Source organism: Dendrobates tinctorius, unplaced genomic scaffold, assembly GCF_039654945.1.
Source record: "Dendrobates tinctorius isolate UK_male_01 unplaced genomic scaffold, ASM3965494v1 ptg000019l, whole genome shotgun sequence".
NCBI classification, from domain to species: domain Eukaryota; kingdom Metazoa; phylum Chordata; class Amphibia; order Anura; family Dendrobatidae; genus Dendrobates; species Dendrobates tinctorius.
In genome coordinates this window covers 66,728,788-66,750,072 of record NW_027361687.1, presented here as the reverse complement: position 1 = coordinate 66,750,072, position 21,285 = coordinate 66,728,788, and the positions used below count along the sequence as shown (strand labels likewise).

The 21,285-nt window shown below is 44.7% G+C and overlaps 1 protein-coding gene across 1 annotated transcript in view; it reads right to left on the bottom strand.

Annotated features, from left to right (window-relative positions):
• Positions 1-21,285, bottom strand: part of LOC141083024 (uncharacterized) — a 45,805-nt gene that overhangs the window by 1,957 nt on the left and 22,563 nt on the right. Inside the window, exons 6-7 of the mRNA XM_073567170.1 lie at positions 7,377-7,436; positions 3,631-3,653 (exon numbers count right to left, since the gene is read on the bottom strand). Coding sequence (XP_073423271.1) covers positions 3,631-3,653; positions 7,377-7,436 — 83 coding nt within the window. The remainder of the gene's footprint in view (positions 1-3,630; positions 3,654-7,376; positions 7,437-21,285) is intronic.

Genomic DNA, 21,285 nt, shown 5'->3' with positions numbered 1-21,285 from the left:
ATCCAGGCAAGTGGACCCTGGGTCAGTGATATTATATCTGACCACATAATGTTTTTTTGGAGGGAAAGGGGGAAAGAAAACTCATGGACCCCATGTATTCTTTATCTGAGCAGGTTAAGCACCTGACTCAGATGTTTCAGAAATTGAACGTGGAGCAGCAAGCCCTGGCTCAGTCCCAACAGGAGGTTGGGGACACTGTTCAGGGGGCTCTGTCCACAGGGATTCAGGGGGAAGGGTCCCAGGATGTCACTTTAGTTTTCCCCCGAACCCCCCGGTGAAATTGCCGGACACATTTTCCGGTAATAAGCAAGACTTTGGAGTCTAAGGAGAGCTGTAAACTCTTCTTTTTTTTGAGACCCTGCTCCTCTAAGGATGAATATCAAAGGGTGGTAGTTGTAATTTCTCTGCTTAAGGGGGCCCCACAAGCCTGGGAGTTTTCCCTCCCCACCAAGGTGGATGCCTTTGAGGTAGGCGTGGGGACAGTGTTGTTGCAAGGACCTGCCACATTAATCCCTGTGCTTTCTTCTCCAGGAAATTCTCTTCCACCGAGAGAAATTATGATGTGGGCAATAGAGAACTTCTTGCAGTTAAGTTGGCATTGGAAGAATGGAGGCACTTTTTGGAGGGGGCGGCTCTCCTGATCACTGCGATCACGGATCATATAAACCTGGCATACATTGAGTCCGCTAAGAGGTTGACCCCTAGACAGGCCCATTGTTCGCTTTTTTTTTCATGATTTCAGTTTATCACTTTTCGTCCTGGTTCTAAGAACGTGAAGACTGATGCCTTGTCTAGAAATTTTGAGCCCATGTCTGCCCCAGAGCCGCCGTCCTCCAGTCTTCATCCAGGGGTGGTGGTAGCAGAAGTTTCTTCTGAATTAGAATGAGAAATAATGGGCGCCCAGTCTCTGGCTCCTCCTGCTAAGCCCGAGAATAAACTTTGTTCCAGAACAATTTCTGTCCAAGCTCCTTCAGGAGTTTCATGAATCCAGGCTGAGTGCCCATCCGGGTATCACGGCCACACGAGAGGCAGTGGCCAGGGATTTTTGGTGGCCCTGTCTTGGGTCTGATATCAGGAAGTTTGTGTCAGCTTATGGGGTCTGCACTCGTTCCAAAAACACTCATGGCCGGCCGGCTGGGGAACTGGTGCCATTGCCAGTCCCTGAAAGACCATGGACTCACCTGTCCATGGACTTTGTCACCAATCTCCCTACCTCCAGGGGTAATACAGTGATATGGGTGGTGGTGGACAGGTTTTCAAAACAGGTCCATTTTGTTCCCTTGGTGGCATTACCCTCAGCAGAGACTCTTTCTAGGTTGTTTGTGCAGCATGTGGTCCAGTTGCATGGAAAACCCCTGAATATGGTGTCTGACAGAGGTCTGCAGTTTGTGGCCACGTTTTGGTGAGTGTTCTGTAAGAAGTTGGGCATTTCGTTGTTGTTCTCTTCTGCATATCACCCTGAGAGTAATGGACAGACGGAACGCACCAACCAATCCCTCAAACAGATTCTCAGGTGTTTGACCTCTGTCAGACAAGATGACTGGTATTATGCGTTGCCTTTGGCGGAATTTGCCTTTAATAATCTGGTAAGTAAGAGGTATCCGTTCAGCGGTTAAAGAATCTGTGGGCAGAAGTCCGATGCAATATCTCCAGGTCTCAGGGGAGGTATAAATTTTTTGCGGACAAAAAGAGGGCTCTGGGACACGTTTCCGGATGGGGAAAAGGTTTGGCTCTCCACACGGAACATCAAACTGTAGGTCCCATCTGCCAAGTTAGGTCCCAAATTCATTGGACCTTACGAGATCGTGGAGATAATCAATCCGGTTGCTTATAGGTTGCGTCTCCCGGCCTCATTTAAAATACCTGATGTATTTCATAAGTCCCTGTTGAAAGTGTTGGGGGTTAGTTAGGGATGATTTGGGGTCAGTGGTTCCACCAGTGTTAGTGAATGGGCACATGGAATATGAGATCGGACATATTGTAGATTCTCGGCTGGTACGTTGTTCCTTGCAATATCTAATTCATTGGAAGAGGTATGGGCCGGAGGATCGCTCGTGGGTGCCTGCTCACTCGGTACACGCAGACCATCTTGTTCGAGCATTCCATGTCAGACATCCAGAGAAGCCTGGGGTACCAGTGGCCCACCCGTTGAAAGGGGGGTACTGTCATGATCCCATAAGTTGTCCTGGATGTCAGGGGTTAATTCTGGCGGCCTCACTCCGGTTAGGGGAGGGCTTTTTATAGCCTCGGGTGGCTGGAAGCTTTGTCAGTTATACTCCTGCCCTCTGCTGAGTTTATCTTGTCTCTGACCCGGCCAGTCCCTCACGTCCCGTCCGTCTAGCAATTCAGTACTTTCTGCTCTCTCTCTTGGAATTCTGACCTTGGCTTGTCTTCTGACCATTCTCTAGTCTCATCCCTGTACTTGGTTAAGAGTCTGTCTGGTTTTGCTACTCTCGCTTTGTCACCGGCTCTGCTCGTGTATTACGTCTGTCTGCGCCCGTTGCTCGGTTCCCCTGCACCTCTTCCTTCCCCAGTACCCGCTTCTGTGCCTCGGCGGGTCCCGGATAATTCCCCGTCCGTGCTCCGTCCCCTGCGGTCACGTGTTGCAGGTCCTGGCAGGGAGATCGCTCTGCTTCTGCCATCCAAAGCATTGCAGCTCCACCCCAGCTGTCACGTGCCCCAGGTCCTGCTGGTACAGCGGACATTGCTTCTTTCATTCTTTTGCTGGTGCCCTGTTCGCCCTGCAAGCTTCACTGATCTGTGCATGGATCTAGGCAAGTGGACCCTGGGTCCGTGATAGCTTCCTTTGGCATTTGCTCTGGAATGGTGCCATTTGCGTCTTTACTTTTTGCTGTTTCTTTAGGTGCTGGCTAAGCCTCGACCTATCTTATGACCATGGTCTGTGTGCTGCCTCATGTGACCACATGGGCTTTGCACTTTGTGATATCAGACTGTGCATCAATGCCTAGCCAGTGCTGGTGCCACCAGCAAATAGTGAAGAAGAGATGAGCGACGTAACAGAGCATGTGCCTTAGGAACCAAGTGGAGGACCGCTGGGGAGCTATGGCAGCAGGGACAAGTGAGGGGCTAGGTGAGTATAATAATTTTGTTTTGTTTTTTTTTTACTCCTTTCTGCACCATATGAATCCAGCAAAATAGCGGTCAATGGATGCCAGTTTTGCAGGACTTATCCAGAAATTTGAATTTGATGGTATCTGAGAATTTTGGTCAATTCTAAACATATTTAATTTGTTTAGAATCAATTTGTTCATCGCTAATATTTTGCATTGGTGGCCCTACAGTCAAAAAATATAACATTTAGTATCTAAATGATAAAATCTAATGCTTCGTGAAGAATCAGTATAACTGATGCCGTTGACATCATATTTGGGCAAGTTTTTATTCCATCTGGCTTTGGAAAATATCAAAGATGCTGCAGAAGATCACCAAAAGATCCAAATAAAGTAGTCTATAATATATGAATATCCTTTGTGCTCATATCCTATGTTCATGCACTAATAGGTCAGACTGTAGAGAGTATTACGGTATAATTACGTAATTTTGAAATCAAATGTGTCCGCTATGAAGAATAGTCATGATACCACATATAAATGAGTCCACTCTACTCACCCGTACAGTTCTTGCTGGAGGACCTAATGGAGAAAAAAAATCATATCACACTTAGTGATGTCTTATATTTTTTTTAGATTTTTAGTACATGGTCACAAAACTGGAAATGAACAATATGGAAACATTATCAAAGCAAGCCATGATGAGTACAGTGATCTTGAGGTTTGGTAGGCTTGAAGCATAGGTACAGATTTACTGGACGAATTAATCTACCACATACAACTAGTAAAGTAGGTAGTCAATACCACATGAAGCTCCATGAAAGCAGAACTTCTTTTTAATAGAATGTTATCAATTTTGCATGTGATCACATAAAATCAGGAGCAGGGATGTCATTACTAGAGTTGAGAAAGTTTTGCAAACTTTTAATTCCCTGAATTCAAGGGAATTTTTCACAAAAAGAAAGGGGTTAAAAAATAGGCTCACATTGACCTATCCTTGGCCTTTGCCATTTTTGTTCTGCCCTTGCTTCTATTTATTCTTCTGATCAGCTCTTCTTCCTTCATCTCCCTCCCAATTTCCAGTATGAGCCACCTCTGACTAGACCCTAGGCAGTCACATCTTAAACATTTGACACATGCCATATGACAGCGTGGAGCCTAGTCAATGGTGGCACCCACTGGGAGACAAAATGGAGAAAAAGAAGGAAGAAGAGATGATTTGAAAATGGAAGTCGAGCTGATCAGAAGAAGGAAGAGGTGCCAATCAAAGGCTGAATTGAAGGAGAAAGAAAAGGAACTTATCAGAAGGAAGAGAAGCTGATAAAGATAAGGAAGAGGAGCTGATTGTAAAAGGAAGAGAAGCTGATCATAAGGAGGAAAAGGATTAGCAACCGCAGGACATTTATGAGGAGGGTGGATGAAAGTTCAATTTTTAACCACTTCATGGTCCTCAAAAATTCAACAAAATGGGGACTGACTATCTTCCCTTATTCCATGTTCTAATTTTAATTTCGGGGGAAATTCATGACAAATTCATGCAAAGTCATCATACTTGATATGATAAAATATGAGACTTTCAAAATAAATCAGCTGAGTGTCAATGTAGTCTACATTATTAGCAACATCAAACAGTAGTCAACCTTCAAACCCTTGTTTGATGGACCTATGGGTACTCTTAGGCAGTGTACAGTTTCTGACTGTTTACTATGCCCCTAGTAATCTTTTGGAGGCTAGATTACCCAAGATGAGGTAAAGTGAATCTATGACTTTTTAGTAATGTTTTATATTGTAATCTATATACAGTGGGGAAAATAAGTATTTGCTACACTCGATTTTGCAAGATTTCCCAAGTACAAAGAATGGAGAGGTCTGCATTTTTTATCGTAGGTACACTTCAACTGTGAGATACAAAATCTAAAAAAAATCCAGAAAATCACATTGTATGATTTTTACATAAATAATTTGCATTTTATTTCATGAAATAAGTATTTGATACAATAGAAAAACAGAACTTAATATTTGGTCAAGAAACCTTTGTTTGCAATTACAGAGGTCAGACATTTCCTGTAGTTCTTGACCAAATTTGAACTGCAGCAGGAATTTTGTCCCATTCTTCCATACAGATCTTCTCCAGATCTTACAAGTTTTGGGGCTGTAACTTGGCAACATTGAGTTTCAGCTCCATCCGAAGATTTTCTATTGTGTTCAGGTCTGGAGACTAGCTAGGCCACTCCAGGATCTTGAAATGCTTATTGTCCCGGGCTATGTGCTTTAGGTCATTGTACTGCTGGAAGACCCAGCCAAGACACATCTTCAGTGCTCTTACTGAGGGAAGGAGGTTGTTGGTCAAAATCTTGTGATATACGACCCCATCCATCATCCTTTCAATATGATGCTGCCATCCTGTCCCTTTCCCAGAAAAGAACCCCCAAAGTATGATGTATTCCCCACCATGTTTCTCGTTTGGGATGGTGTTCTTGGGGTTGTACTCATCCTTCTTCCTTCAAACATGGCGAGTAGAGTTGATACCAAAAAATTCTATTTTGGTTTCATCTGACCACATGACCTTCTCCCGTGCCTCATCCAGATGGTCATTGACAAACTTCAAATGGACCTGAACATGTGCTGACGTGAGCAAGGGGACCTTGAGTGTCCTGCAGGATTTTAATCCATGACGGCTTAGTGTGTTACTAACAGTAATGTTTGAGACTGTTATCCCAGCTCTCTTCAGGTCATTGACCACAACCTCCCGTGTAGTTCTGGGCTGATTCCTGATCTCTCAGAATCATCTCGCCATGAGGCGAGATTTTGCATGGAGCCCCAGACCGAGGAAGATTGACAATCATTTTGTGTTTCTTCCAGTTTCTAATAATTGCATCAACATTTATTGCCTTCTCACAAAACTGCTGGTCTATTGTCCTGTAACCCATTCCAGCCTTGTGAAGGTCTACAATTCTGTCACTGGTGTTCTTAGACAGCTGTTTGATCTTGGCCGTGGTGGAAAGGTTGCAGTGTGATTAATTGTGTGGAGAGGTGTCTTTTATACAGATAACGAGGTCAAACCGTTGCAATTAAAACAGGTATTGAATGCAGAGTAGGAGGGCTTCTTACGGAAAAACTAACAGGTCTGTGAGAGCCAGAAAAATGTGAATTACTTATGTAAAAATCATACAATGTGATTTCCTGGTTTTTATTTTTAGATTCTGTCTCTCGCAGTAGAAGTGTACCTACGATAAAAATTACAGACCTCTCCATTCTTTGTAGCTGGGAAAACTTGCAAAATCAGCAGTGTATCAAATACTTATCTCCCCACTACATGTGGGTACAAAAATTAAATATGCATATGGTACATTTAGAAAAGATCAAACTATTTTGGAAGCTACATATGGGTAAATTTATAGACCACACATACATAGGTTCTTCTCAGTTCTATTTTTGTACTTAACGTAATTTTCAAATTAAGAAGTTTGAGAAAAAGTGAAGCTAAATCATCTGGTTCCTCAAATGAGAGAAGATTGTGGTAATACTAATAAGTAGATTCCTAATATTTCTGCATGGACCATGTTTGATATAGAGGAATCATATTTTAAATGTAGTAGATCATTATAAATAAAGATGAGTGAATCCTTTAAAATTCCAATTCGCCAGCTTTGCCAAATTTTCATAGTATCTAAAGTACTTAAAAAACACAATTTGTCCTGAAAAGACACAAATTACACTACTACTCACTATGTCTCTCTCTATATCAGTTGAATCTGTGTTATTCACTTTCTCTCACACACTAATCTTTTGCACTGCTGTGCTGTCAACACTATCTGTACAGTTTCTTTAGTGTTTTATGACTTTCTCTCCCTATATCTATAGCTAAGCTATGAGCTGTGTCATTCTCACTATCTAGAATCACCATAAAATGTCTGCTGCATTCCCTGCCTTGGCTTTTATACAGGCTATGGGTAGTCCTTCCTGTTTGACTACCATTTTGATGATATGGGAAAGCTTGCCCAGCCGCACCTGATGTTATGTGAGTCTTTTCTGGCCAATGCAATCTTCTGGAATCTGTGAAATTGCAGTGGCTGTTTTAGGCAATTTTCACAAATTGAATCACAAATTATTCAAATTCACCGGGTTTAGAAAATTCCTAAAAATTAGAACTCGGATCAAATCAATTCACTCACCCCTAATTATGAATAGTTCTTCTCTAAAGAGATTTTTATTGCAGATTTCTTACAAAACCAAAGCTTCTACCCATTATATTTTCAGATAATTAATTAGAATGTTTATCAGTCTTTGAAGATTATGACTAACCTCTTTGTAGGCGTTTCATGTCCAGGTTACAATACAACAAGTTCTCCTTACGACTAGTTACTAACAAAGCAAAGAATAAAACAGAAGTAATTTAATTAGCAGTCAAAATCAAAAGTAATATCTACATGAATTTGAAATAAAATATAGTTGACCTGAGAGACCAGGTCATAAGAAGACCGTCACTGACAATGAAGTATTAATAATCATGGCAGCGTAATAACTAAATATGTTGTATTAGTTCCATACTGTATGTTCCTGATCTAATACTTACTGGAAAACTGGATCATGTATTCGTTTAATTCTTGGCAGGGTTGCCACCTCCAGAATGGAGAAAAGCAAGATGAAAAGGAAGATGACTAGTGACCCCAAATCGAAGGCCAAAAACTAAATGGTGGCAGTTGTGGACAGTAAGGTGGTATACTGGAAGGATGTCTTTGGCCGCCCTCAAATCATCCTTATTAAAATGTTTCATGCAAAAAAGACCATTTTCACTGATGTATCATCCCTATATCTATTTTTTAAATCTGTATGACATCTTTTTTTATATATCAACATTTAAAAAATTCTGGAGACCAAATGTTAATAATTATCTTAAAAACTGATGTAATATGGATGATCAGTAGGGGATCCATTTGTTTTGCTGTTATGGTTGTGCTAAGAAGGAGAGAGAAAGCTAGAACAACCCGGAGTGGACCCTCTGGGTCACGGCTCCAGAGCCTCCGCGGGCGAGCTGACCAGGTGGAGTCACCCCCAATATAGGGAGTGTTAGGGGCAGACCCACAAGGGATGAAACCGTGACAGCCGGAGCCAAAGGGACAACTGGGTAAGCACCAGGGAGACTGGGGTGGCGAGTCAGAGTTGCTACTGAAGAGGGACGAGGAGCACTCTGGACTGACGGAGACTGGAGGCTGCAAGAGAAAGAGAGATGGTAACAACGAAGATAAGGACCTAAGGTAGAACAAACAAAGAGACCAATAGGCAGCAGGCACTCAGACAGGCTACCAGAGAAGGTAGCACGGAGGGAGACACCAGAGGCAGAACAGAGACAGGAGGACGCAGAAGCTACCAGCGATAGCACAAACAGCAATCTAGGAAGGAGTACAGGGCCTGGGAGATGGGCGAACGCTGGCCGAACGGACAGCGACACCGCAAGGATACACAGGCGTCTTACCTGGGAAGAAATAGACAGTGGGCGCCGCCATGTTGGGGGCGGGGCCACCGCGTCACAGGTTCCAGTCAGCGTCGGGCAGAACGTCGGGCGCAGGTGCGCAGGACCGATGTCGAGGAGGCCAGATGTCAGGAGAGGGGATGCGCCGTGGAGCAGGAGCGCGCCGGGAGGTGCGCACGGGATCGCGCAGGTAAGTAATGGTGCCGGTGGGGGGGCGTGACAGTACCCCCCTCTACTCCCCCCCTTCCTAAGGCTGTCGAGAAATCGTTTCATGATAGGAGGAGCATCAATGTATTCTCAAGGCTCCCAGGACCTCTCCTCAGTACCGAAACCTCTCCAATCGACCAAAACCAAGATTCTTCCCCTAACAGTTTTCATGGCGAGTATATCTTTAACCTCAAAGGTATTATCAGAACTGCTAGGTTGGGGATTTTGAGAAGAAGCCGAGTGGAAGCGGTTAAATATCGCAGGTTTGAGGAGTAAAACATGAAAAACATTGGGAATTCTTAGCAAAGCGGGCAATATTAACTTGTAGGCCACGTCATTGACACGCTTTAAGATTTCAAAGGGGCCAATGTAACGTGGACCCAACTTATAGGAGGGGACCTTTAGCCTGATATACCGTGAGGATGGCCAGACCCTCTCCCCGGGGGTGTATGGAGGAGCGTCCAAACATTTTTTGTCGGCATAACACTTCATTCTGCGACTGGCTCTCTCAAGAGCCTCTTTGGTGTCCCTCCAAATCTGAGAGAAGTCTACAGACAAGGAGTCCGCCGCCGGTACACCCGAGGTGGGGGAAACGGGAAGAGGGATGCTGGGATGTTGTCCGAAAACCACTAAAAAGGGGGACTTGGAAGAAGCCTCACTGGGATGATTATTGTACGCTACATGGAGCGAGAGTAAGCGAGCATCAACCAAAGCCATGTAGCTGAGAATATGAGTCTGAGCGTCACGCTGCTGCGCCAACTCCTGTTGTAAGCCGGCCAGCTGAGCTGCATTACTCGGGTCAGGGGATTGGAGGGCGGAGTGACTCGCGTCCATAAATTTCATAAAGGACATTATGCGTGATTGATTTTCTCGTAAGAAAACTAACTCTTTCTGAGTAGCCGTGACTCCAGCAGGGTCCATGGCCTGTGTATCTGTTATGGTTGTGCTAAGAAGGGGAGAGAAAGAACAACCCGGAGTGGACCCTCTGGGTCACAGCTCCAGAGCCCCCGTGGGCGAGCTGACCAGGTGGAGCCACCCCCTATACAGGGAGTGTTAGGGGCAGGCCCACAAGGGATGAAACCGTGACAGCTGGAGCCAAAGGGACGACTGGGTAAGCACCAGGGAGACTGGGGTGGCGAGTCAGAGTTGCTACTGAAGAGGGAGTAACAGAGACCACGAAGCCAGAGAGGGAAAGGGACGAGGAGCACTCGGGACTGACGGAGGCTGGAGGCTGCAAGAGAAAGAGAGATGGTAACAAAGAAGATAAGGACCTAAGGTAGAACAAACAAAGAGACCAATAGGCAGCAGGCACTCAGACAGGCTACCAGAGAAAGTAGCAGAGAGGGAGACACCAGAGGCGGAACAGAGACAGGGACACAGCGATAGGCAGGAGGACGCAGAAGCTACCAGCGATAGCACAAACAGAGCAATCTAGGTAGGAGTACAGGGCCTGGGAGATGGGCAAACGCTGGTCGAACGGACAGCGACACTGCAACGATACACAGGCGTCTTACCTGGGAAGATGCCGGGAAGAAATAGACAGTGGGTGCCGCCATGTTGGGGGCGGGGCCACGGCATCACAGGTTCCAGTCAGAGCGCCGGGCGGAACATCGGGCGCAGGTGCGCAGGACCGACGTCAGGAGGCTGGATGTCAGGAGGGGGGACGCGCCGGGATTGCACAGGTAAGTAACAGTGCCGGTGGGGGGCATGACATTTGCATGTCCATACACTTGAATTGGCCAGTTTCATCCAAAAAATGTGAGGATTTTTACACAGACCCTTAGTCCACGTGGAAAAAAACTCTTACTGGAACTCTATTCGATAACATTGGTCTGTGTGTTGTCCATGTTCAATCTAGTTTTAACATGGACAATCCATGCATATGTCTCACCCTAGCCTTTGGTTCTAATCTTGGGTGTAGGAAATCTTTATTTTTCCATAGACGCTTTCGCTATCAGAAAGAAATCACAGACAAGACTTTGTAACTTTACAGCGTATTGGCCGAGTCAATGCAGGATACGTCAGAGGTGCAGGGTGATAGAAAATGGCCCAGAAAATACCACAGCGGTAACTAAAAGACACACGTGAGGGCTGAATGTGTATTAATTTTTATTTGTTTTAACCCGTTTCTGGTCATATTGAATCCAGCAATATGGCAGCTGGCTGGACGCTATTTTGATGGATTTACACAAATCGAGTAGCAAAATGATCCAATTTATATTTCATTTGCTATAGCATCTTAAATGTGCTATAGATTAGAGGCAGTGAGGGTCCTTAGACTCCCACTGATCACTCAGATTGTACAGAAATGCTTAGTTCAGTAGGCAGAAGTGCGCATGAACATGCACACAGTTGTGTACAAGCTCAGTAGAAAGTCCTTGGGTATTAAGTCCCATGTACAGAAAAATGTGCATTTCTGCCTCTTGAATTAAGCACTTTAACCTTTTGAGCAATTAGAGGGGTCTCAGCTCCCATATGCCACTTATGTATAGCAAATTTAAAGCAAATCTGTTTACAGGTTATGACTATTTAATCTAAAAGCAGCATAATGTAGGATCAGAGACCCTGATTTCAGCAATGTTTCACTTATTAGACTGTGAGCTGTTGTTTGAATACAATCAGTATTATCATGGCATGACTAGGTGTCATGTGCCAGACAGTGCAGCTGATCTCTGTAACTCCACCCCCACCATGGATTGACACCTTAGGCCGGGGTCAGACTTGCGAGAAACTCGGACGAGTCTCGCACGTCAATACCCGGAACTGCTGCCAGCTGTCACGGTCCTGTTAGGGTCGGCGTACAGCCACTGCTGAGCAAGGACTGACCCACACTGCAGAGGGGCCCGGGGTCAGACACGGCCGGACAGTTCAGGCAAACAGGACCTGGAGGAGCTGAAGTCAGTGAGCAGTGAAGGACTGCGAGAGGGCGGGGCTTATCATCCTACTGCCAGAGATGGCAGGACACTAATACAGGAATACTCAAAGTCAGACAAAACCGGGTTATATACAGAGATAGCAATAAAGTACCAGGAATGAGACAGAATGGATAGTCGGGGACAGGCAGCGGTCAAAACCAAATAGACATAGAAGGTACCAAGCAGAATCCAACAAACAGTATCCAGAGAACAGACCGAGTCGTACACAAAGTTATCAGGCAAACAAGAACACAGCACAAACACACTCAGGGGTCACCACACAATGCCAAGGGCGAAAGTACAACTGACGGGGATGGGAGCTTCCTGAGGCTATAAGAAGCTTTCTCAGACCCAGGGAGAGGCCACAATCATAGCCCCAGGTGTGCAGGTAAGAGCACTGGGATCATAACATTTAACCCCAGAAGTGCCAGTCATCAGCACTGGTTCCAGACATTAACCCCAAGTGTGCGAGACAAACCCGCACTGAGATCATGACACCAGCACTCGGGACCGGACCGCTCAGCTGCATAGAAATACATGCAGCTGAGCGCTCCGATCTGAGTGACAGCGGCAGTGCTGTGTATTGACGTGCGAGACTCATCCAAGTTTCTCGCAAGACCGAGTTTCTCGCATAAAGTTTTGTATGCTTTATGGCCAATGTGAACATGCGATTATATGCTGCATGTATACCAACTCAAACCAAGCTCCATTTTTGTGTTTTGTTCTTTGTATTTTTGCATTCTGTGCAAGCTGGGGTGTGACCTCCCTCTCCTGAGCTGGAAATTGTATTTAAAGGCTTCCCTTGACTAGTGTTCACTGGCTGAGACCCGGTCCTTTTGTCTGCCCTTATTCACACACTGGCGTCAACTTTGACACACGATAAGGTTTTCAATATTAGACAGTATAGGACTGCCCCGATCACAGAGTCACCTTGTCGATGGTGGGACGGCTTTTATGCTATACTAGATGGAGGCCCGATGCTATCGCATCGGGAGGGCGGTGACGTCCCGATGGGGGCAGGCTTTGCCACACTGAGAATCTGTCGTCCCCAAGCGCTCACCCACCTATCCACTTTCTCTTTTCATCATGTGCTGAGTTATCCTGTCTGTGCTCTCTCCTGTCATCTGTGTCTCAATCTATATTTAATGTATTTATGTGATTTCTAGCTATGTCTTATCTATGTGTCTATGTATCATCGATGTATGTTATCTGGACCTATCATCTATCAATTTATGTGACATGTATCTAGCAGCTATGTATGTAGTTCATATCTATTTAGCATCTACCTATGTATCTCATATCTATATAACTATTTATCTATCAATATCTGATATATTTATCTCTATGGACCACACCCTGAGGTGGAGATTTGGTGAACAGCCATCCCACCCATCTCTCTGTTCCCAAAAGACCCAGCCCTGTTAAGGTTAATTTAAGTTTCTCCGCCCCTGTGACACTGGAGCATTTAATCCGGGTTTATATTGCCAAGTTTTACAAACTGGATAACACATATATCCCCAGTGATCACCTTACAATATGAAATATTTATGTATATATCACACAATCTACATCTCCTATCTATCATCTATCTATGTCTATGTGCATATACAGTGGGGAAAAAAAGTATTTAGTCAGTCAGCAATAGTGCAAGTTCCACCACTTAAAAAGATGAGAGGCGTCTGTAATTTACATCATAGGTAGACCTCAACTATGGGAGACAAACTGAGAAAAAAAAATCCAGAAAATCACATTGTCTGTTTTTTTTTCATTTTATTTGCATATTATGGTGGAAAATAAGTATTTGGTCAGAAACAAAATTTCATCGCAATACTTTGTGATATGTCCCTTGTTGGCAATGACAGAGGTCAAACGTTTTCTGTAAGTCTTCACAAGGTTGCCACACACTGTTGTTGGTATGTTGGCCCATTCCTCCATGCAGATCTCCTCTAGAGCAGTGATGTTTTTGGCTTTTCGCTTGGCAACACAGACTTTCAACTCCCTCCAAAGGTTTTCTATAGGGTTGAGATCTGGAGACTGGCTAGGCCACTCCAGGACCTTGAAATGCTTCTTACGATGCCACTCCTTCGTTGCCCTGGCGGTGTGCTTTGGATCATTGTCATGTTGAAAGACCCAGCCACATTTCATCTTCAATGCCCTTGCTGATGGAAGGAGTTTTGCACTCAAAATCTCACGATACATGGCCCCATTCATTCTTTCATGTACCCGGATCAGTCGTCCTGGCCCCTTTGCAGAGAAACAGCCCCAAAGCATGATGTTTCCACCACCATGCTTTACAGTAGGTATGGTGTTTGATGGATGCAACTCAGTATTCTTTTTCCTCCAAACACGACAAGTTGTGTTTCTACCAAACAGTTCCAGTTTGGTTTCATCAGACCATAGGACATTCTCCCAAAACTCCTCTGGATCATCCAAATGCTCTCTAGCAACCTTCAGCCGGGCCCGGACATGTACAGGCTTAAGCAGTGGGACACGTCTGGCACTGCAGGATCTGAGTCCATGGTGGCATAGTGTGTTACTTATGGTAGGCCTTGTTACATTGGTCCCAGCTCTCTGCAGTTCATTCACTAGGTCCCCCCCCACGTGGTTCTGGGATTTTTGCTCACCGTTCTTGTGATCATTCTGACCCCACGGGGTGGGATTTTGCGTGGAGCAACAGATCGAGGGAGATTATCAGTGGTCTTGTATGTCTTCCATTTTCTAATTATTGCTCCCACAGTTGATTTCTTCACTCCAAGCTGGTTGGCTATTGCAGATTCAGTCTTCCCAGCCTGGTGCAGGGCTACAATTTTGTTTCTGGTGTCCTTTGACAGCTCTTTGGTCTTCACCATAGTGGAGTTTGGAGTCAGACTGTTTGAGGGTGTGCACAGGTGTCTTTTTATACTGATAACAAGTTTAAACAGGTGCCATTACTACAGGTAATGAGTGGAGGAAAGAGGAGACTCTTAAAGAAGAAGTTACAGGTCTGTGAGAGCCAGAAATCTTGATTGCTTGTTTCTGACCAAATACTTATTTTCCACCATAATATGCAAATAAAATGAAAAAAAAATAGACAATGTGATTTTCTGGATTTTTTTTTCTCAGTTTGTCTCCCATAGTTGAGGTCTACCTATGATGTAAATTACAGACGCCTCTCATCTTTTTAAGTGGTGGAACTTGCACTATTGCTGACTGACTAAATACTTTTTTTCCCCACTGTATCTATCTATCTATGTATGTATGTCTATGTGATATTATTTATATCTTAAATATCTATATATTTATAATACTATGTATTACTATGTATGTATATCTATGAGATATTTATCTATCATCCACCTCTAAATCATATATACAGTATATTAATCATATTACAAATGAAATAGATTAATTTAAAACATTTTATAAACAACATTCCTTGTAAAAATTTTATCACTATTTCCTAACAACTTTCCTTGAAGCAGTGTATTAATAACTTTCACTTTGACATGGGAGCGCTGCTTCACTCTGGAGAAAGCAACATATAGCTGCCAATGTGCAAAGGCTGGTTCAGGTAAATAAATACCCACTCGTTTGAGGGTCTGTCCTTGAGACTTGATAATAGTCATGGCGAATGCAGGTTTGACTGGAAACTGTTGTCTTCTTCATATAAAGGGTAACCCAGTCTCGGAAGGATATAAATCTATGCGTGGAATAAATACAATGTCCCCTTCAGCTGATCCAGTAATCACTTTAGCCTGTATGATGTTAGGGTGTAAGGCAGTGACAATCAGCCGAGTTCCATTGCACAGACCTTTGCTGGTATTGAGGTTTCGCAGTAGCATGACAATGGTGCTCATTTTAAGTTGGGGCTGATGTGGTGGCATTCCCGATGGCATCAGTGAATTGAAAAATTCAACTGGGTATTGTTCATGGTCATCAGCTTCATCAGCATCCACAGAATCGTCGCTTGTTTATAAAATGTACTCACCACTTATTCTATCCATTATTTGAGAGTTGAGAAGGTGCACATCTTCATTTTTTGGACAGTATTGTATGTGATGCTGCAGTGTTAACACTTTCTGTGTCATTGACATTTATGGTAATGTTTTGTCCAAAGATGTCGGTTACTAAACAGCCAGTGGACAGCATGTCAGGAGGAACTTCTATGACATCATCTCCAAGGTTGTGTTCATTTGACAGCTCACCTTTTCCAAGTTAATGAACCAACTGCTGTATTCAGGATCACTGGACCGCATGTTATTTAATAGCGGCAGTCTTTTAAAGTTTTTCCATTGTTTTGAATATTTAACACAGCAATCTACAATTTCTGTTCTTGTGGCATTAGCAAGTACAGGAAGGCATTGTCTGAAGTCTCCTCCAAGAACAAAAACTTTACCACCAAAGGGTACTTGATTTTTGTCAGCAACATGTGATGTCATGACATCACATAGAAGTCTATCGATGACATTCAATGCATGGTTTTGTGCCATTGTGCACTCATCAATGATAAAAAGTTTAGTATGTTGTAACTTTTTGTCAGGTTGGTTTTAATCCAGGAAGCAGAAGTTTCATTGATAGAAATTGGTATGCCGTAGAGAGAGTGCATGTGTGACGTCCGTCCGCGGATCTGGACTGCAGTAGGGACAGCACTCCGAGAAACCCCGAGACCCTTAACCTCTATACAGGGATCTGGAATTGTAGCAAGGCCCAGGGGGTGGCTGTCTGGTGGAGCAGTGCGCCAGAGCAGGACGGTCGCCAATAGGGAAGAAGGCGGGGAACCAAAAACGTAGTCAGAAACCGGGAGAGCAGCGGAGGTACAGAAACGGCAGGCAGTGGCAGAGTCGACAGTCCAGGCCAAGGTCACAAAACAGGAGAGCGGCAAGGTACAAAAACGGCAGGCAGTAGCAGAGTCGAATATCCAGGCCAAGGTCACAAACCAGGAGGGCGGCAAGGTACAAAAACGGCAGGCAGTAGCAGAGTCGAATATCCAGGCCAAGGTCACAAACCGGGAGAATGGCAGAGGTACAAAACCGTCAGGCAGTAGAGGGGTCAGAAATCCAGGCTGAGGTGAGAGTCAAACAATAGCAAATCACACAGTAGCACATAGGGGAACCAAGAATATATCCGGCGACTTGCAAGACCAGTCCCAAGATATTTGAGGGATCAGGTCATCCCTCACAGGCTCCCGGACTGATGATGTCATCAGGACCGCCCCCAGGACCAGGCCAGATGGTGATGCACCAACCCCTTCGTGATTGACAGAGGAGCGGAGCCTGCGTCCATCAGATGCCTGCGCAGGAGCCCCTTCTCTGTCGCCGCCATCACTCGGGGGCGAACCACGTCGCCTCCCAGTGGCCGAGGCAGGAACAGCAGGTCCCGAGTCTGACAGCGACGTGACAGTCCGGCGCCTCCTAGTGGCCGAGGCCGGGACAGCAGGCCCCGAGTCTGACAGCGATGTGACAGTCCGGCGCCTCCTAGTGGCCAAGGCCGGGACAGCAAGCCCCGAGTCTTTCAAGTTCGAGTTTACCTCAGACCAAATAGTTTTTAAGCGATTTGGTGATGGCCAACTCACTGAATGAATTTAAGAAAGGAATGGATGCTTTTCTTGTGAGTAACAGTATAGAAGGTTACGAATAACAGAATATTATAGGTAGATGGTTGACCCAGCTTAGGGGAAGGAATTTTTTTCCCTATGGAGAAAATTGGCTTCTACTCTGTGGGTTTTTTGCCTTCCCAAGGATCAACAATGCAGAACAGCTGCACTAAAAATAGGCTGAACTAGATGGACATAAGGTCTTCCTTCAGCCTTCAAAACTATGTTACTATGTTACTATGATGTATATTTTTCTCTACCCCAGGGAGCTCCGACATCCTGGCCGAGATTGAACCAAAGCACGGATGCAGTCCATGGTTGCAGAAAAAGGGGGTAGTCTTAATGGAGTCCTGGTATTGATTATTTAGGGCAAACTCAGCTAATGGCAGATGTTCCACCCAATCGGACTGATGTTCTGACACATAACAGCGGAGGTATTGCTCCAGAGCCTGGTTGGTACGCTCGGTTTGACCATTGGTTTCGAGGTGGTAGGCAGAGGAGAAGGACAACTCAATACCAATGCGTTTGCAGAACGCCCTCCAGAATTTTGAGACAAACTGGGTACCTCTGTCGGACACAATATTCACCGGAGCACCATAAAGACGTACAACATGCACAATGAACAGTTTACTCAAGGTTTCGGAGTTGGGTAACCCAGACAGGGGGACAAAATGACATTGTTTGCTGAACCTGTCCACCACCACCCAGATACACGTTTTTCCATCTGAGGGCGGCAGGTCCATAATGAAGTCCATGGAGATGTGGGTCCATGGACTCTCAGGGGTGGGAAAGGACTGGAGCCAGCCGGCAGGGCGATTATGGGGGGACTTGGCGCGGGCACAGACTTCACACGCTAAAACATAGTCTTTACAGTCCTTAACCACTGTCGGCCACCAAAAGTTCCTGGTTACCAATCTGGTGGTATTATTGAGACCAGGATGGCCTGCCAGAACAGAGTCATGCGATTCTCTATGAACTTGTAGACGAAGCGTAGCCGGGAAGAACAATTTTTTGGGGGGCGTAGTGTCAGGAGCTTGTTCTGGGGACCTACGGATCTCCTCCAGAAGGTCCAAAGACACTGCCGACACAACGATCCCATTGGCCAATATCGGGACTGGCAAACAGTCCTCGGCTTGTGAGGGGCAAAAACTGTGAGAGAGGGCATCGGCCCTCACATTTTTAGTACCAGGGCGAAAGGTGATTAAAAAATCAAACCTAGAGAAGAACAAGGCCCACCTTGCCTGTCTAGGATTTAGTCTTTTAGCTGACTCCAGGTAGGTCAGGTTCTTGTGATCAGTAATTACAGTGATCTTATGTTTGGCACCTTCGAGGAAGTGGCACCATTCCTCGAAGGCCCATTTGATTGCCAATAATTCCCGATTACCTATATCATAGTTCTCAGTGGCAGAGAATTTGCGGGAAAAAAAAGCACATGGGCGAAGCTGAGTGAGGGATGCAGTGCCTTGCGATAGCACTGCTCCCACTCCAACATCAGAGGCATCTACTTCTACAATAAATGGGCGGTCCAGATCAGGCTGAACCAAAACCGGGTTGGCCACAAAGCACTCCTTCAGCGTAGAAAATGCCTAAATTGCCTCAGGGTTACAATTGGCCACGTCTGCCCCTTTCCGGGTCAAATCCGTGAGTGGTTTAGCAATTTCTGAGAAACCCCTGATGAACTTGCGGTAGTAATTAGCAAACCCTAAAAATCGCTGCAGCGCTTTTAGAGATTTGGGTTGTACCCAAGCTTTAATAGGTTGGATCTTGGCAGGATCCATGTGGAACCCTTTGCCTGAGACCATGTACCCTAAAAACTGTACCTCCTCAACAAAAAAACACATTTCTCCAGTTTAGCAAACAAGGAGTGTTCTTGCAGTCTCTGCAGCACAGAACAGACGTGTTGAGCATGTGTCACAGGGTCAGCAGAGTAAATCAAAATGTCATCTAAATACATGACGACATACACCCCACAAATGTCTCTGAAAATATCAGTAGCAAAGTTCTGAAATACGGCAGGTGCGTTACTGAATGCCGTTCTCAAAGTGGCCAAGAGGTGTATTAAACACGGTTTTCCACTCATCACCGTCTCTTATGCGGACCAGATTATATGCCCCCCGGAAGTCAAGTTTAGTAAACCAACGGGCTCCCATTAGCTGATTAAAACGATCAGGGATGAGTGTAAGCGGATACTGGTTCTTTATAGTGATTGCGTTTAATTCCCGGTAATCAATGCAGGGTTTGAGACCACCATCTTTCTTCTCTACAAAGAAGAACCCGGCCCCAACTGGTGAAATGGATGGTCTAATAAACCCTTTTTTTAAGCTGTCTGCTATATAGTCATTCATGGCCTGACGCTCTGGACCGGAGAATAAATATTCTCCCTTTTGGGAGAAGGGCATCCGGAATCAGATCTATAGGGCAATCATACTCTCTGTGTGTGGGTAATTTCTCAGATTCTACAATAGAAAAAACATCCTCATAGTCTCTGAAAGCAAATGGTATGAGGGGTTTTTTAACCCCTTCACCCCAAGGGTGGTTTGCACGTTCATGACCGGGCCAATTTTTACAATTCTGACCACTGTACCTTTATGAGGTCATAACTCTGGAACGCTTCCATGGATCCCGGTGATTCTGACATTGTTTTCGCGTGACATATTGTACTTCATGTTAGTGGTAAAATTTCATTCAAATAACTTGCATTTATTTGTGAGAAAAACGGAAATTTGGCGAAAATTTCGCAATTTTCCAACTTTGAATTTTTATGCCCTTAAATCACAGAGATACGGCACACAAAAAGCTTGATAACTAACATTTCCCACATGTTTACTTTACATCAGCACAATTTTGGAACCAAAATTTTTTTTTGTTAGGAAGTTATAAGGGTTAAAAGTTGACCAGCGATCTCTCATTTTTACAACACCATTTTATTTTTAGGACCACATCACATTTGAAGCCACTTTGAGGGGTCTATATGATAGAAAATACCCAAAAGTGACACCATTCTAAAAACTGCACCCCTTAAGGTGCTCAAAACCACATTCAAGAAGTTTATTAACCCTTTAGGTGCGTCACAGGAATTTTTTTGAATATTTAAAAAAAAATGAACATCTAACTTTTTTTCACAAAAAAAATACTTCAGGTTCAATTTTTTTTTTTTACCAAGGGTAACAGGAGAAATTGGACTGCAAAAGTTATTGTGCAATTTGTCCTGAGTACGCTGATACCTGATATGTGGGGGGGAACGACTGTTTCGGCACATGGCAGAGCTCAGAATGGAAGGAGCGCCGTTTGACTTTTTCAATGCAAAATTGTCTGGAATTCAGATCGGACGCCATGTCACGTTTGGAGAGTCCCTGATGTACCTAAACAGTGGAAGCCCCCTACAAGTGACCCCATTTTGGAAACTAGACCCCCCAAGGAACTTATCTAGATATGTGGTGAGAACTTTGAACCCACAAGGGCTTTACAGAAGTTTATAACGTACAGCGGTACAATTAAAAAATCATATTTTTTCCACAAAAATGATCTTTTCACCCCAATTTTTATTTTCCCAAGGGTAACAGGACCCTAAAAGTTATTGTGCAATTTGTCCTGAGTACGCTGATACCCCACATGTGGGGGTAAACCACTATTTGGGCGCATGGCAGAGCTCGGAAGGGAAGCAGCGCCATTTGACGTTTTTGGCTGGAATTGAGATCGGACATCATGTCGCGATTGGAAAACCCCTGATGTACCAAAACAGTTGGAACCCCCCCACAAATGACACCATTTTGGAAACTAGACCCCCTAAGGAACTTATCTAGATGTGTGGTGATGACTTTGAACCCCCCAGTGCTTCACAGAAGTTTATAACGCCCGTTCGTGAAAATAAAAAATTCATATTTTTTCCACAAACATGATCTTTTAGTCACCATTTTTTTTTTTCCCAAGGGTACCAGGAGAAATTGGACCCCAAAAGTTGTTGTCCAATTTGTCCTGAGTATGCTGATACCCCATATGTGGGAGAAAACTACTGTATGGGCACACGTCGGGGCTCGGAAGGGAAGT